Source organism: Macrobrachium rosenbergii, chromosome 33 (assembly GCF_040412425.1).
Source record: "Macrobrachium rosenbergii isolate ZJJX-2024 chromosome 33, ASM4041242v1, whole genome shotgun sequence".
Classification (NCBI taxonomy): Eukaryota; Metazoa; Arthropoda; class Malacostraca; order Decapoda; family Palaemonidae; genus Macrobrachium; species Macrobrachium rosenbergii.
In genome coordinates this window covers 12725001-12740903 of record NC_089773.1, presented here as the reverse complement: position 1 = coordinate 12740903, position 15903 = coordinate 12725001, and the positions used below count along the sequence as shown (strand labels likewise).

Below are 15903 nucleotides of genomic sequence, written 5' to 3'. Positions count from 1 at the left end.
ATCAGGGGTCAAAGCGCATATTATTATTATTCATTTCGAATGTCAGAGAATCGTGAAATATGTTTTCCTGAATTTCTTGTTCGTCCTAACATTTTTGGTCGTTTGATATTGTAAACTAACAATACGCCTCGTTTAGAATGTATTCTGTATTCTTCTTCTTTAATATCTCTTCCTTCACGAGGAAATTAATGTTATTGCGAAGTATTCCAGAAATGTGATTTATCAGAAATTTAGTTGTGGGCGTGATATTTATCCATCTTTGCAATCGCTTTTACTCTCGAATGAAACACAAATGCACACTCACTCAAAATACATTTATCGACATCATTGTGACCAATATTTTATATAGAAAATAATCTTTGTTAGATTCAGTCAATTAGTTATAAACTAACAAAGTACAATTTATTTGTCTGGGATGATATCAATATTATTGTTTACAAAATATGTTTATGGTGCTCTAAAATATACTCTATTTTATTTATTTTCACAATTGTTACTTAAAAATCAGTAAAGACAGGTATTCTTCAATACTGAAGCCACTAACACGGTTTTGCTTACTGAGAATATGAATATCCACAAACTTTAATGACTTTCGTCTAGTAAATATATAATATACTCGTTTTAATATCAAACTTTCCAACTGTGGACATTTCATTTCAATATATAGAGTAACATTATTTATACTTCAGAGCCAAATGCAATGTTATTGAAACACATTTTTAATTTCTCTTACAATATCATTATTCTAAAATACCTTGTACAATATGTATAGAACATTATTTGTGGTTATCAAATTCACAAGATTATCCAAAGAAATTATGAAAATCGAAGAAGTAAGAATTGAAATTATAATATAATTAGTTCATATTGCTGGGAATTCATTTCGAAAGTTATTCATAGTAACTCCAAATGGAGAAAGTTTATGTAAAATTGCAACAGTTATGTAAGAGGTTTCAAAATACAGGATAACGTAATATAGACTTGAATTGCATATTAACTCTCTCTCTCTCTCTCTCTCTCTCTCTCTCTCTCTCTCTCTCTCTCTCTCTCTCTCTTTCCAACATGGCGCTAATCCCTCGTTGCATTGGGAGCTCGGGAATCCCATTATGCTTCCGACCTCGACGCGACAGAGATCAAGACTGAGATCCTGAAGGATATGGAAGGACCCATCATTCGCCGAAGACGAAAGGACTTCCACAGGAGTCCTTCGCCCCATCAAAGCTTGCAGGATTAGAAGAAGGAATGACGGAGGATGGGAGATAAGAAGAAGAAGAAGAAGGAATTGGGGAGGAAGAGGAGAACGGCAGTGATTTTTGAAGAAGAAGAAGAAGAAGAAGAAGAAGAAGTCTGGAAAGGGAATGGAATCACTTAGCGTCCATGGGAGTGATTCCAGCGCCAATGGAATCAGCTGGAATCTACTGGAATATGAAGACTAAGAGAAGAAGAAGAAGAGGAAGAAGATGATGAAGAAGTCTGGAAAGGGAATGGAATCACTTATCCGCCATGGGAGTGGTTCCAGCGCTAATGGAATCAGCTGGAATCTGCTTTCCAGGTCTTCTTCCGTCCGTAGGCGTTCCAGATCTCATCTGTGATTAGGAAACGGCGTTTCCAGGCGCTGTTTCCAGCCTTCTTCCATCAGTTTTGTTTATCTCGCTTTGGCATTTAGCCTCTGGATTCGTCTTCCAGAATCGCCTTCCAGGTAGCGCCTTCCTGGAATCTGTTTTTGGGACGTCTCCATTTCGTTCTGGTCTGGTTCCTGGGGCCGAAGAAGAAGAAGAAGAAGAAGTTGGGCGGGAAACTTTTGGGCAACTCTAAAGAGGAAACTGATGCAAGGTTCGTTTTCAAAAGAGAATGGATTAAGTTGGAACGGATGTTAGCCTGGCTAAATGTCTTGGCTGAGAGGATGTTTTTGAATGTAGTTGGTCATTTGTATAACTAAGTTGAAGAAGGATTCAGAGCATGCATGCTGAATGCGTGTATGTATACACGCACGCACACAAGCACACACACATACAGTAAATGTGTATATGTATATATATATATATATATACATATGTATATATATATATATATATACCAGTCTAAAAGAGAAAAGAATTATGAGGAGAATTTAGAAGACACAATCATTAACTCAAATGACACAGCCATACTAATCGACATGACTTGTTTAAGAGAGGGCCTACTTCCTTCTAATAATAATAATAATAATAATAATAATAATAATAATAATAATAATAATAATAATAATAATAATAATAATAATAATAAAGAAAAGTGTGTGCATTTGATCAAATTCAGTAATTATAGCAAAGAAATTCTGTAACTCTATTACGAAAGGGGCAAAATAATAATAATAATAATAATAATAATAATAATAATAATAATAATAATAATAATAATAATAATAATAATAATAATAATAATAATACTGAAAAGTCTGTGCATTTTATCAAAATTCTTTAACTGTGACAAACAAATTCTGTAATTGATTTACAATAATAATAATAATAATAATAATAATAATAATAATAATAATAATAATAATAATAATAATAATAATAATAATAATAACATGCATTCTGTAACTATAAGATAAAAGGGCCCAGCCAAAACAATAACAAATGACAGAAACGTTTGCCACCACAAGAAAAAAATAAAAAATCAAAACCCAACGAGGCGAAGCAGGAAGGTGAAGATTGCTCACTCGCCTATTGCCCTTCGTGCAAGAGTTGCATGCAACTTGTCAATCACTCTCCTCATAGGAGGGGGGAGAAATGGGTTTAGAGGGGAGTGGGGAGGGGGGGGGGTGGTTTGGGGTTGTGGGTTATCATGCCAGCATGCATTTGCACGGCTCAACAATTCATGCCTGACCTCATAAACATGGGATATCGTGATTATGGCAGAAATTTGTCTTGGGTGGAAAACTGGTTGTTTATGCATTTTGTTTACAGTTTTCGATGATGAGGAGTTTTGTGTTTCCTTGAAGGTAGGGTTGTTTTTTTTTTGGGGATGGGGGTTGGTATTCAGAAAAGTAATGTTGCTTTAGATATGTTTTTCGTTTCGTGAGGGATAAAAATAATCATATTTTTAGACACGTTTATGTATTCTGTTTATAGTTTTCTGTAATGAGGCGTTTTGACTTTCCATGAAGGTATGTTTTTGGGGGTATTCAGGAAATTAATTTTGTGTTGCAATGACAAAGTTTGTCTTACACTTACCTAGTTTATCAGAATAATAATAATAATAATAATAATAATAATAATAATAATAATAATAATAATAATAATAATAATAATAATAAAAATAGTTTTAGATACTTTTTTATTTTCTGGTTAGATTTTTCGATGATACAGCGTTTTGTATTCCTCAAAAGTAGGTTTTTTTCCGGGTAGTCAGAGAATTAATGTCGTGTTGCAAAGATAAAGTTTTGCTTTAAATACATTTGATATTTCAAAATGGTTTTTATATTTTCCGTTTCGAGTTTTCTCTCATACGGCGTTTTATTATAAAAGATAAAATGAGTTTTTTTGGCATTTCATAATTCTTAATGTTATCTGAAGACAGTTTAAGAAAATCGAAACGTTCAGTTCATTAGGAAAACCTGCCGTTTAAAATTTTAATAAGAGACAAAAATCGGCAATTCTTTTAAAATTCTTTGATTCCTGTAACTTCCATTTACCTGTTTTGTATTTAATACGGCCAAATCTGTTCAGAAGACATTTTGACATGCAGAAATATGCAGTTATTAAGTAGAAACATGCTTGCGCAATTCTAAAAGTGTTACATGAATCTGAATACTCTTAATATTCTTTTATTTTTGTGATTTATTTGAGATTTCATATTCAATAACGCTACATTTTCCCTAAAGACTTTTCTAGAATATATTATATTATTATTCTTCTGATTTATTAGAGATTTCATATTCAATAACGACGCATTTCCCTAAAGACTTTTCTAGAACGCGAAAATACCAGGTTATCACGATAAAGCCAGCTTTTAAGGAATAAAATGTGGACAAATTGTCACTTTCTTTGACATATGATAAATTACACAGCGTTCAGTAACAGTAATTCTCTGTGAAGACATTCTTATCATGGAGATTTATCCTGTCATCACGAAAGGATTTGAATTTGAAATCTAAAAGAAAAAAATAGTTACGTGAATCTTAAGAATTCTTCACTCCCAGTAACTCCTGTGAAAATAACTAAGGTCGTATAGTTATTGATGTCGTTCTATTGAACTGCTGGTTTAAAATTCTTTCAATAACAATATCTTTTAGTTCCTGGACAGAGCTGAATAATATAGAAATATAAAAAAACGATAATAACTTGTATCTAGTTTCAATATTATTTTATGAATCAGATTTAGTTCAGAAATCTGTCCTGTTTTTTTTTTGGTGACGGTAAAAATTGGCATTCGATATCGTTGAGGCATTCGATGTCGTTGATTGGTGGAAACTCGAGCTGCTCGTGCTTGTCATGACCAATCAGAGGCTGCGGTTTGAATGCATCGGCCAATCAGGAGCAAGAGTGAAAACTTCAGTGATGTCAGCTGAGGGTTTTTATTTTTACAGTCAGATCCAAGAAGACAAAGTGAAGATTTATATATGTATTTAATTATTAAGTCCTTTTATCAAAGAAAAGTATATTATTAATAAGTTTATTTCAATTAAGGGGAAATGTTCTCAATAAGAAAAGGTACTAATTTTCACGATATATATATATATATATATATATATATATATATATATATATATATATATATATATATATATATATATATATATATATATATATACATATATACTTTTTATTATGTACTCATAGTAATCAGTCCTTTTAATGAGCTTTGTTCGAAATGTAAATAATGTTTACATTATTACACAGACGTGAATGTGAGATTCCTTTTTCCAATTAAAAAGAGATTTCAGCTGACCTTTACTCTGCTATTCTCGTAATTCTTCGTAAAAGAGTTACGAAATAAATCCTATTGTATTGTATTGTATATCTAAAATAGGAAATTGAATATAAGACAATTTACCTCTTCACTTTCACGAGATCTTTCCTCTCGAGAGGGAAGCATGGCATCTATTTTCGTCAAGTCCTGCAGGGCCAGAGAGAGAGAGAGAGAGAGAGAGAGAGAGAGAGAGAGAGAGAGAGAGAGAGAGAGAGAGGAAGAGAGAGAAGGGGAATTTCGCACCCTGGGAATTGCTTCCAACATCAATATGCAATTCGTACGTTGACCCGAGTCTACCTGTTCCCCTGTGGGAGGGGAACAAGGACAGTTGAGAAGCAGGTAAAGAGGTTTTCCAATAGAGTTTGTTTATCTTTCGGCGTTACGTCAGGGCGAGGTTCTTTCTCCTTCTTTCTTTGCTGTTTTGAGTTTTGTTCGGGCATTTTTTTTTTTTTTTTTTTGAGGGATTTTTAGAGGTGGGGAACTTATTTTTCATACTGTATTATTATTGTTTTTTTTTTGAGAATTTTTACAGATGGAAGTACTTTTTTTATGGTATTTGAGTTTTGTTCGGGCATTTTTTGTTTTTTTTTCGGAATTTTTTTTCCAGAAATGGATGAACTTTTTTTTTTTGCTGCATTTGAGTTTTAACTTTGGTCTTTTTTAAGGAACTTTTAGGTGGATGAACTTTTTTCTATTATTTGATTTGAACTTGATTTTTTTAGGAACTTTTTGTAGAACTTTTTTCTATGTTGCATTTGAGTTTTTAGGAACAAGAACCTTTTTGAGGTAGTCCTAGAAATAATTTAAAATGATCTGAGAGTTTTTCTAATCATGGTTTACTTTTTTTTTTTTTGGGGGGGGTGAGACAGGGCGGGCCACATGTAGTTGCCCAAAATACAGAAAGGTCATTGGGAATAAAGGCGTTTATTAATGAGAAATAAACCTTTTAAATTTGTACAATTTATGTAATTCTGGTTACATAGGTACAGTGTACACTTATATATATATATATATATATATATTATATATATATATATATATATATATATATATATATATATATATATATATATATATATATATATATATATATATACACACACATAACGAATCAAGTATACAGGAAAAACCCGTCACTCAAATATGATTTCCATATGACGTTGTTTTTCATTTCCTCCAGAATAAAAAAAAAAAACCTACGATTGAAAAAAAAACCTACGATTAAAAAAATAAACCTACGATTGAAAACAAACGAAGTAGCTATGAGGATTACTTTCCTAGACAGTAATATCTCTGAGGAAATGAAGGACTTTTTTTGTGTATGTTTTTTTTTTTGTACATTGTCAAGACTTCATGTCTTAATTAACTAAGAAATAGAATCTTCATTTGAAATTCTTTTAAATAAGAAAATGTAATTTTCTATATATGTATATATACAGTATAAGACTTGTGTATAATTAACAAAGAAATAGAATCTTCATTTAAATATATGATGTAATTTGTATATATGTATATATACAGTATGTATGTATATATATGTATATATATATATATAAATATATATATATATATATATATATATATATATATATATATATATATATATATATATATATATATATATATATATATATATATCTTCTGTGTGCAATATTGGTAGTCCACGGCTAATGAAATTTAAGTTTAATTGTGTTGTCGTCCAGCCCGGGCTTTGGCACGGTACCTAACGTCCTGGGATCAGGATACTCCGTTTCGATTCTCTCTCATATTACCTTATTTCTTAACAGAAAGCGTAGGGATGTGGAGTACAGAAATTTGAAAAATCTAAATTAAAAAAATCCTCTCTCTCTCTCTCTCTCTCTCTCTCTCTCTCTCTCTCTCTCTCTCTCTCTCTCTCTCTCTCTCTCTGTGGTCTTCGCTTTTAGTGGATTTGTACCTGAGCGTCAGTCGACTGTAGTTTATCGAAGCTGCAGTAGAGAGAAATAGAGAGAGAATAAAATAATAAAAAAATTGTTGAAAATTTTATACAAAAAATTAAAGACCTACACCAAGCCCTATATATAATTAGAGTAATACTAAGAGCCAGAAGTTCTATCTCTCTCTCTCTCTCTCTCTCTCTCTCTCTCTCTCTCTCTCTCTCTCTCTCTCTCTCTCCTCACTAAAAATATTTCCTTATGCTCTCTCTCTCTCCTTCCCCCGCCTCTCTCTCTCTCTCTCTCTCTCTCTCTCTCTCTCTCTCTCTCTCTCTCTCTCTAAGAATCATCTTCCTTTAGCTTCAGTAATGATGAAAAATGTAGAACTTCACGTGTAGAAGAGGTTTGTTTAAAGTTAGTCTTTAAGCCTTGGAATGATATATATATATATATATATATATATATATATATATATATATATATATATATATATATATATATATATATATATATATAATATTATCTAATATATTTTGTCCTTTTGTTTATCAGTTTTTTTAATCTTTATTGAGGTTTATTGTTTGATTTTTCCGTAACAAAACACTTTACTAGACATTAAACAAATAGTAAATGTTTTTTTTGTTTGTATTTTTGAAGAACAAAAAAAGAGACAAGAAATTGCAAAACCATGACGAAAGAAAAATTAGAAAGTGTTAAAGCAAATTAACATTTAATAATAGTAATAATAAAATAAACAAAACACTTCACTAGAATAATAAATAATTCAACACAATTAAACGTAATATCAAAAAGTAATAATAATAATAATAATAAAGTAATAATAATATATTTTTAAAAGTGGAGCTTTTGACAATAAAATAAGCTGCAAACGTCCTTTAAAATGATAAAAATAAACATATATGTTACCGAATTGAAACCATTTAGAGTTAATGCGTCCACTGTAGTCCTGAGTTCTTGTCCTTCGCTGGTTCGAACAAAAGGAACGAACTTATTATCAATAAAAATTCCCCAACATATACGAAAATATATTATTTCCGAGGTAGAGCGAATGATATTAAAGGACGTTTGCATTACTGATTGTATATGAATCACGATGATGTGATTTAATCTTATTGAGGATTGTTTTATGTTTTTGTGAAGAATTGTGAAGAATTGTGAAATTACAAAAAGAAAATTAGAAGACGAAGAAAACCACCAGAACAATAATAATTTAATAATAATAATAATAATAATAATAATAATAATAATAATAATAATAATAATAATAATAATAATAATAAGAAAAATGATAATAATAATATTTTTTTAATAGCTTTACAAGATAAATGTAAAAATGATAAAAAAATAACTACAAAGAAACAAAAATAACAATTACCCCGCATAAAAGTATACAAAGGTACATAGAGAGAGATTAGAGAGAGAGAGAGAGAGAGAGAGAGAGAGAGAGAGAGAGAGAGAGAGAGAGAGAGAGAGAGACTCAACACACAAAACTAAATAATACCAACAGAACCTTTAAGATAAAGAAAGCCCTCAAAAAAGGAACAAAGAGAGAGAGAGAGAGAGAGAGAGAGAGAGAGAGAGAGAGAGAGAGAGAGAGAGAGAGACTGCGTGAGAGACGTAATGGGGAGAATTGGCTTTGTTAGCCCCGAAATTTAGAAGCAATGAAGACCTGTTAAGGATGAGAAAGTCCAGGTGTGCTGAGACCTCCCATTTCTTATAGCAGCTGAAAAGGCCTCGGAGATGGAGAGGTGATACAAGGTGATACAAGGTGATACAGGGTGGTATATACTTGCAGAGGGGGATACGCGGCTTGGATAGTAACCCCCTGAGTCCTAGGTGTCCCTAGGTACCTCCAGGTACTCCCATGGTACCCCCTAGGCACCACCCTGAGAGCTGTCAGCCAGACCTCTGGGGTTATACACGTGTTCCTAAATGTCCCTGTTATACCTTAGATTGGTGGGAGGGATTAGAGTCTGGGTTGGAGTGGGATGGGTGTTGGGTGGGTCTTTGGGTTTTGTTGGAGTGGGAGGGGCTTTGGGGGGATTTTGTTGGAGTGGGGGGGTTTTGTTGGAGTGGGAGGGCTTTGGATTTTGTTGGAGTGGGAGGGCTTTGGGGGATTTTGTTGGAGTGGGGAGGGGCTTTTGCTGGTGGGAGTCTTTTGGGTATTGGGAGGGCTTTGGGGGGGAATTTTGTTGGAGTGGGAGGGGCTTTGGGGGAAATTTGTTGGAATGGGAGGGCTTTGGGAGGATTTATTGGAGTGGGAGGGGCTTTGGGAGTGGGAGGGTTTTGTTGGGTGGAAAGGGCTTCAGGCTTTGGGGAATTTTGTTGGAGTGGGAGGGGCTTTGGGGGGAATTTTATTGGAGTGGAAGGGGCTTTGGGGGTATTTTATTGGAGTGGGAGGGGCTTTGGGGGATTTTTTTGGAGTGGGAGGGGCTTTGGGGGATTTTTGGAGTGGGATGTTTTGGGAGGGGGCTTTGGGGGATTGTAGGAGTGGGATTTTTATTGGAGTGGGAGGGGCTTTAGGGGAATCTAGGTTGGAGTGGGAGGAGCTTAGGGGTAGGGAAGGGAGTCTAGGTTGGAGAGGGAGGGGCTTCAGTCTTTGAGGAGTGGCTGAGTTGCATGGAAAGATTCCATATTGTTCAGAAGGGATGAGTCTGTAATTGACGGTGCATCAAAGGAAAGGTGTCTGGAAAGGGGCGGTGCCTGGAAAGATGTGTGAAGGAATTAGAGGCGCATGAAAGGGCGTTAGGAAGACTTGGTTTATGGAAAAAAAGTATATATAAATTCCAGGTTCCTGGAAGGGAGGGTTTCCTAGAATGAAAAGTGGCTGGAAGGTGCGTTCGTTGTCTCTGGCGTAGTCTGGAAAGGATTTTTCATGAGTAGAAGGTGTCTGGAATAGAAGTTGTATGGCAAAAAAGCTTGTATGAATTCCAGGATCCTGGAAGGGAAGTTTCCTGAAATGGAAGGTGCCTGGAAGAGGTGTTGTCTGTAGTGGTCTGGAAAGGATTCTGCATGAGTAGAAAACGTCTGAAATAGAAGTTATAAGGAAATAGGGTGTATATGGATTAGAAATTCCTGGAAGGGAGGGTCCCTGGAAGGAGTAGTGCCTGGAAAAAGTGTAAATGAGTAAGTGTCTGGAAGTGAGGGCGCTTCTGGAAGAAAAAAGTGCCTGGAAGGGCCGTTGTCTGAAAAAGGGGGTGTGCATTGGTAGGTATATGGAATAGAGGATGTCTGGAAAAAAGTGTCTACGGATGAAAGGATCCTGGAAGGGAGGGTTTTCCAGAAGAGAAAGTGCCTGGAAAGATGACATCTGAAAATGGGTGATCATGACTGGGAGGTTTCTGGAAGAAAAGCTATCTGGAAGATGTTCATGGAAAGGAAAAGGACTCTAGGGGTGGGAATCTGACTGAATATAAAACATCTGGATACTCAAGAACTATGAAAGCCTGGAAAAGAAGGAATCTGGAATTGTCTGGAAAAGTGATGATCTCTTAAGTGTAGGTGTGTTATAGGTATATATATATATATATATATATATATATATATATATATATATATATATATATATATATATATATATATATATATATATATATATATATACATCACTGCCTGATTTCTATATAAGCTGTAATTTTCCCAACGTATTTAAAAGTAATATAAATCACAAAAAACATCTTTATAAAAAACAAAAATGCCAAAAAACCTTTATTCATCTGCAACACTCGGAAAATAACAAAGTTACAAACACAAAAATATAAAAAAAATATTCTTTTAAATGTGTACCCAGCCCCCACGCCCCCTTCCCTCGAACCCAAGGCTCAGAAACGTTACAAACGTTTGGCATTTCTATAACGGAAACGTTTGGAAGGCGTCAAGAACATTTGTCTCCCGAAGTCGAAGCACAATAGTGGTCCGCGAGTTTCCATTGGCCTCGAAGGATTTTACGACCATATTAACTGCTAGAGATTCTATTCATGGTAATATTTACGCTGTCAGAAAGCGCCTGTGAGAGAGAGAGAGAGAGAGAGAGAGAGAGAGAGAGAGAGAGAGAGAGAGAGAGAGAGAGAGAGAGAGACAGGTTTGGAACAATGAACAGGTTTGGACTATATTTGGTGGTTTATGGAGAGAAAGAAAGAGAGAGAGAGAGAGAGAGAGAGAGAGAGAGAGAGAGAGAGAGAGAGAGAGAGAGAGAGAGAGAGAGAGTTTGGACCATATTTGGTGGTTTATGGAGGTCCTGGAGAGAGAGAGAGAGAGAGAGAGAGGGAGACAGAGAGAGAGAGAGAGAGAGAGAGAAGAGCAGAGAACAATGACTAGGTTTGGGCTATATTAGGGGAGAGGTAGATTTGTAATTAAGGAGTCCATTGGTTTTCATGTACCTTCTGCATTCTCTAGTGTTCTCGTTGCATGCTTCTTTCACGGATTTCTTAATAATAATAATAAAATAATAATAATAATAATAATAATAATAATAATAATAATAATAATAATAATAATAATGTTTTCCTTCTATGACTTTTTAAAATAAAGAGGACATGATAGTGATATTCTTCTCTTTATTTTGAAAAAATCATAGAACTATTATTATTATTATTATTATTATTATTATTATTATATTATTATTATTATTATTATTATTATTATTATTATTATTATTATTGCTTTTGAAATCTAAAAAAAATCATTACAAAACATCCAAATTCCTTAATGCAAAAAAAACAAAACTCCCTAAATACCAGAAAAAAAAACATAAAATATAAAAACTCGTCAGTAACTTTCTAAGAAACTGACCTTAAAGTTTACCTCAGTGAGGAAAGACCTCGAGGAGGAAGTGAGAAATTAAATTTTCCTCACCTGGAGGAGAAGCTGGGAAGGCACGACGTCTATTTCTGTAATGGGAGTGAAAGAGACAGGTTTGTTGAGGCGATATTCCTGGTTAGTGGATCTTCTTCAGTGTATAAAAGACTTTGCTGTATATATATATATATATTTATGCATATATATGTGTGTGTATGTGTGTGTGTTTGTATGTATGTATTGAAAGATAGATAAAAGGAGAGAAGTAATAGAAATAGATAAATGGATAGATGTACAGATAACTGGACAGAGAGAGAGAGAGAGAGAGAGAGAGAGAGAGAGAGAGAGAGAGAGAGAATGTGTGTGTGTGTGTGTTTGTATGTATATATATGTATGTATGTATTGAGAGATTGATAAAAAGAGAGAAGTAATAGATGATAGATAGATATACAGAGAGAGAGAGAGAGAGAGAGAGAGAGAGAGAGAGAGAGAGAGAGAGAGAGAGAGAGAGAGAGAGAGAGAGCCACCATCAGCCCTTACTTAACATAAGCAATTTCCTCCTAGGTCTAAATTGAAGCCAACGTCCAATTCTCAGGAGACGAAGCGAAATATTTTAGACACGTAGCCCACGATCAACAAATCCCGCTGCAATTTGCACATACGTATTCCAAAATTCACCGTTGCATGAGGGAGCAATATATTCCCATTCCAAAGAATACCGCTCCGCCATATTTATGGAACACTGTCCCCACTGCAGTGTACCGTGAACTTTGAAAAGAGCGTTCGCTGCGACGTATCGTCGAGCTAATGAAGTCTCGAGCGCGGGAAATAGTTTAGGCACGCACCCCCTCAGTAAACAAAAGAGTTTAGGCACGTAGGCCGTTGTAAACAAAAGAGTTTAGGCACGTACCTCCTTGATGTGAACAATCTCCATTGAATTTCTCACAGGCAGGTAGGAAGTGTTTCCTGGAGGGAGAATATAAATCTGGAATGGATTGGGTCCAGCAGGCGCTACTGGAAGCATTTGCCTGGAATGGACGCGGCATGAGAAACGACTTTGATTTGAAAAATGACAAAAGAGAGAGAGAGAGAGAGAGAGAGAGAGAGAGAGAGAGAGAGAGAGAGAGAAATGATCTTTAAGACAAATCTGGTTTTGACTTCTCAAAAAGAACTTGATATATATGTTTTGAACAGTTTTTTGAATACAATTTACATCATAACTAATTAGTATGTACCTGTTTTGAATATTTATATATTTAAAATACCACTTGAATTATAACAAACTTATATAAAGGACCCATTTCCCTAGCTATAATCCAGAAGTATAAAAATCAAGTAAAAAATTCGCCGAAGAATCGAGTTTTCTGTACAGCCGCGGCCCATGAAACTCAGTCACGGTCCGGTGTTGGCCTGTGTGTTGGTACCTTTGTCGTTGCCAGAAGTACGATCATGGCTGAATTTAACCTTGAATAAAATAAAAACTACTGAGGCTAGAGGGCTGCAATTTGGCATGTTTGATGATTGGAGGGTGGATGATCAACATACCAATTTGCAGCCCTCTAGCCTCAGTGGTTTTTAAGAAAACGTGCGGACAGATGAACCAATAGCCATCTCAGTAGTTTCCTTTTACAGAAAACTAAAAATCACCTTTGCTATTCCTAACTGAATAACTGCTATTCAGGAGCGATTTTGTCACAATTAATAAATCCTCTCTCCGATCAGGACATAATACCCTCTCTCTCTCTCTCTCTCTCTCTCATATTGGAAGATTAATCTTATTTATCTTTAATAAGAAATTCGTCATTATTTTCACAGCGATTGAGTCCGCCAATCAGAGCGAATGGCGCTAACGATTTACAGCTGCCTGCAATGAAGGCCGGAATTAGTTTGCGAATAAGTCAGGCGGACGAATATACAGAGAGAGAGAGAGAGAGAGAGAGAGAGAGAGAGAGAGAGAGAGAGAGAGAGTGACACTGGGGGCCCTTTGCATTATCGTGTCCACTGAGACGTAAGCGTTTGTTCTCGCCTAAAAGCTGTTTCTGCTTTTGATTGGAGGAAAGTTGGTGCTCTCTCTCTCTCTCTCTCTCTCTCTCTCTCTCTCTCTCTCTCTCTGTGAAAGGCCAGTTCGCTGCTGTTATCTGCGTGGGTCATTTGGTAGCGTTATGACCTTTCATTTACGAAAGACCGTTGTTCGATCCCGACGTGAGTCCGAAATTTGTCTCTGTGGAATACTTCCTTAATGTGTTGGTTAGCTTCTCTCTCTCTCTCTCTCTATGTCTGTATATAACATATGTATACATATATATACACATATACATAGATACATACATATATATACATACACATATATATACACGTACCCTATCAACACATATTTTTTAATTTCCACCCCACAAGAAAATCCTACTTAAAACCATGCCACGCCCCATCTCCCAATATATAAATTAATACTTTGGCATTATTTAGCACCCCCTCTCGCCCCCCATCCTGGGACCAACCCCTCCCAAAAAATAGTAATTATGTGTCCTCATTTTGAACTAAAAACAATGGCAGGTGGGAATCCGATTTCCTGCCAAAATCTGGCATCCCGCAGGGAGAGGTCTCAGACCAGACATCTTTTTTGGAGGTTATTAGTTCTTCTCTAATTAAAATTGAAGCAGAGACGTGGTTGTATTATTATTATTATTATTATTATTATTATTATTATTATTATTATTATTATTATTATTATTATTATTATTATTATTATTGAACTGAGATTTACAAAAATAAAAGTTGGAGAAATGAAATGTTGGTAATATTATTATTATTATTATTATTATTATTATTATTATTATTATTATTATTATTATTATTATTATTATTATTATTATTATTATTACTGTACTGAGATTTACAAAAATAAGAATTGGAGAAATGAAATTTTGGTAAATTATTATTATTATTATTATTATTTTTATTATTATTATTATTATCATTATTATTATTATTATTATTATTTTCCATAAATGTATGAGTAGGATTTTGTATCTACAAGGTTAAATGATTAATTAGATAACAACAAAACTATTCTTTTATTTGAAATATATGCAAATATAAAAACAAAACTTTTACTGATACTTTCATTCATTCAAATATATAAAACTGATTTTGTTTCAGTAATTTTATAACATAAAAACCACGCTTTAATTAGAAAATAAGTGGAAATATATAAAAAATAAAAATACCTAATGCCTTCAGTCCCTTGATATATAATATGAATTTTTAATATAAAAAAAACTCGATCATTTAATGAAATGATAAATCTTACATTCCAGAATGTTAATATCATCCCACCCAGTCGACCCATTCCTGGGAATACCCTCAACGATAGATTCCTACTCCTCTTTATAAACCCCGCGATTCCCTGCCTCTGGAATCCCTGGAATCCGTCCCGATAACATTCCAGGCTGCCGCTACTTTGCGCGGCCTGGCACGCGTGGAATATGGAATGCCAAAATGGAGATTTAGTTAACACCTCTTTCGAGCCGAATTAATTGGTGTACTGCGAATAATTTCCCCTAGGTCACTCGTTAATGAACTGCGCCATATCTGGAGGTCCAGGTGATTCTCTCTCTCTCTCTCTCTCTCTTTGCGTCTTTCATATTATCTATTTTATAATTATCTTTCTCTGCTCTACTCGTATTCATCAGTTCTAGTTTTCGTAGTTCATTCTTATCCTCTCTCTCTCTCTCTCTCTCTCTCTCTCTCTCTCTCTCTCTCTCTCTCTCTCTCTCTCTCTCTCTCTCTCTCTCTGCATTCACAATACATCATTTTAGTCTTCACACATTACTACCCATATTCATTCTCAGTCTCTCTCTCTCTCTCTCTCTCTCTCTCTCTCTCTCTCTCTCTCTCTCTCTCCCTTCAATCATCACCCATCTCTATTTATCTCAGTCTCTCCTAATTTATCCTTCTCTAGTCCCTAGTCTCTCTCTCTCTCTCTCTCTCTCTCTCTCTCTCTCTCTCTCTCTCTCTCTCTCTCTCTCTCCTATTTCTGGGACACAGATAATAGAGATATAAGCATCAATTTACAGTTGCAGAATTCGCAATATAATTTTGGGAGGTAATCTCTCATGACACTACCATTTCAGGCACCGGGAAAGTGCCAATATGAAACTGATATTGTATATTGATAGTATATATTTGTTTTAAATTTATTTCTTTATATTGAAGA

At 34.6% G+C, this 15903-nt stretch overlaps 1 protein-coding gene across 1 annotated transcript in view; it reads left to right on the top strand.

Moving 5' to 3' along the window:
• The first annotated feature begins 1252 nt into the window (after positions 1-1252).
• LOC136855785 (zinc finger CCHC domain-containing protein 10-like) overlaps positions 1253-15903 on the top strand; it is a 19913-nt gene continuing 5262 nt past the window's right edge. The window contains exons 1-2 of the mRNA XM_067133142.1: positions 1253-1345; positions 1700-1833. Coding sequence (XP_066989243.1) covers positions 1253-1345; positions 1700-1833 — 227 coding nt within the window. The remainder of the gene's footprint in view (positions 1346-1699; positions 1834-15903) is intronic.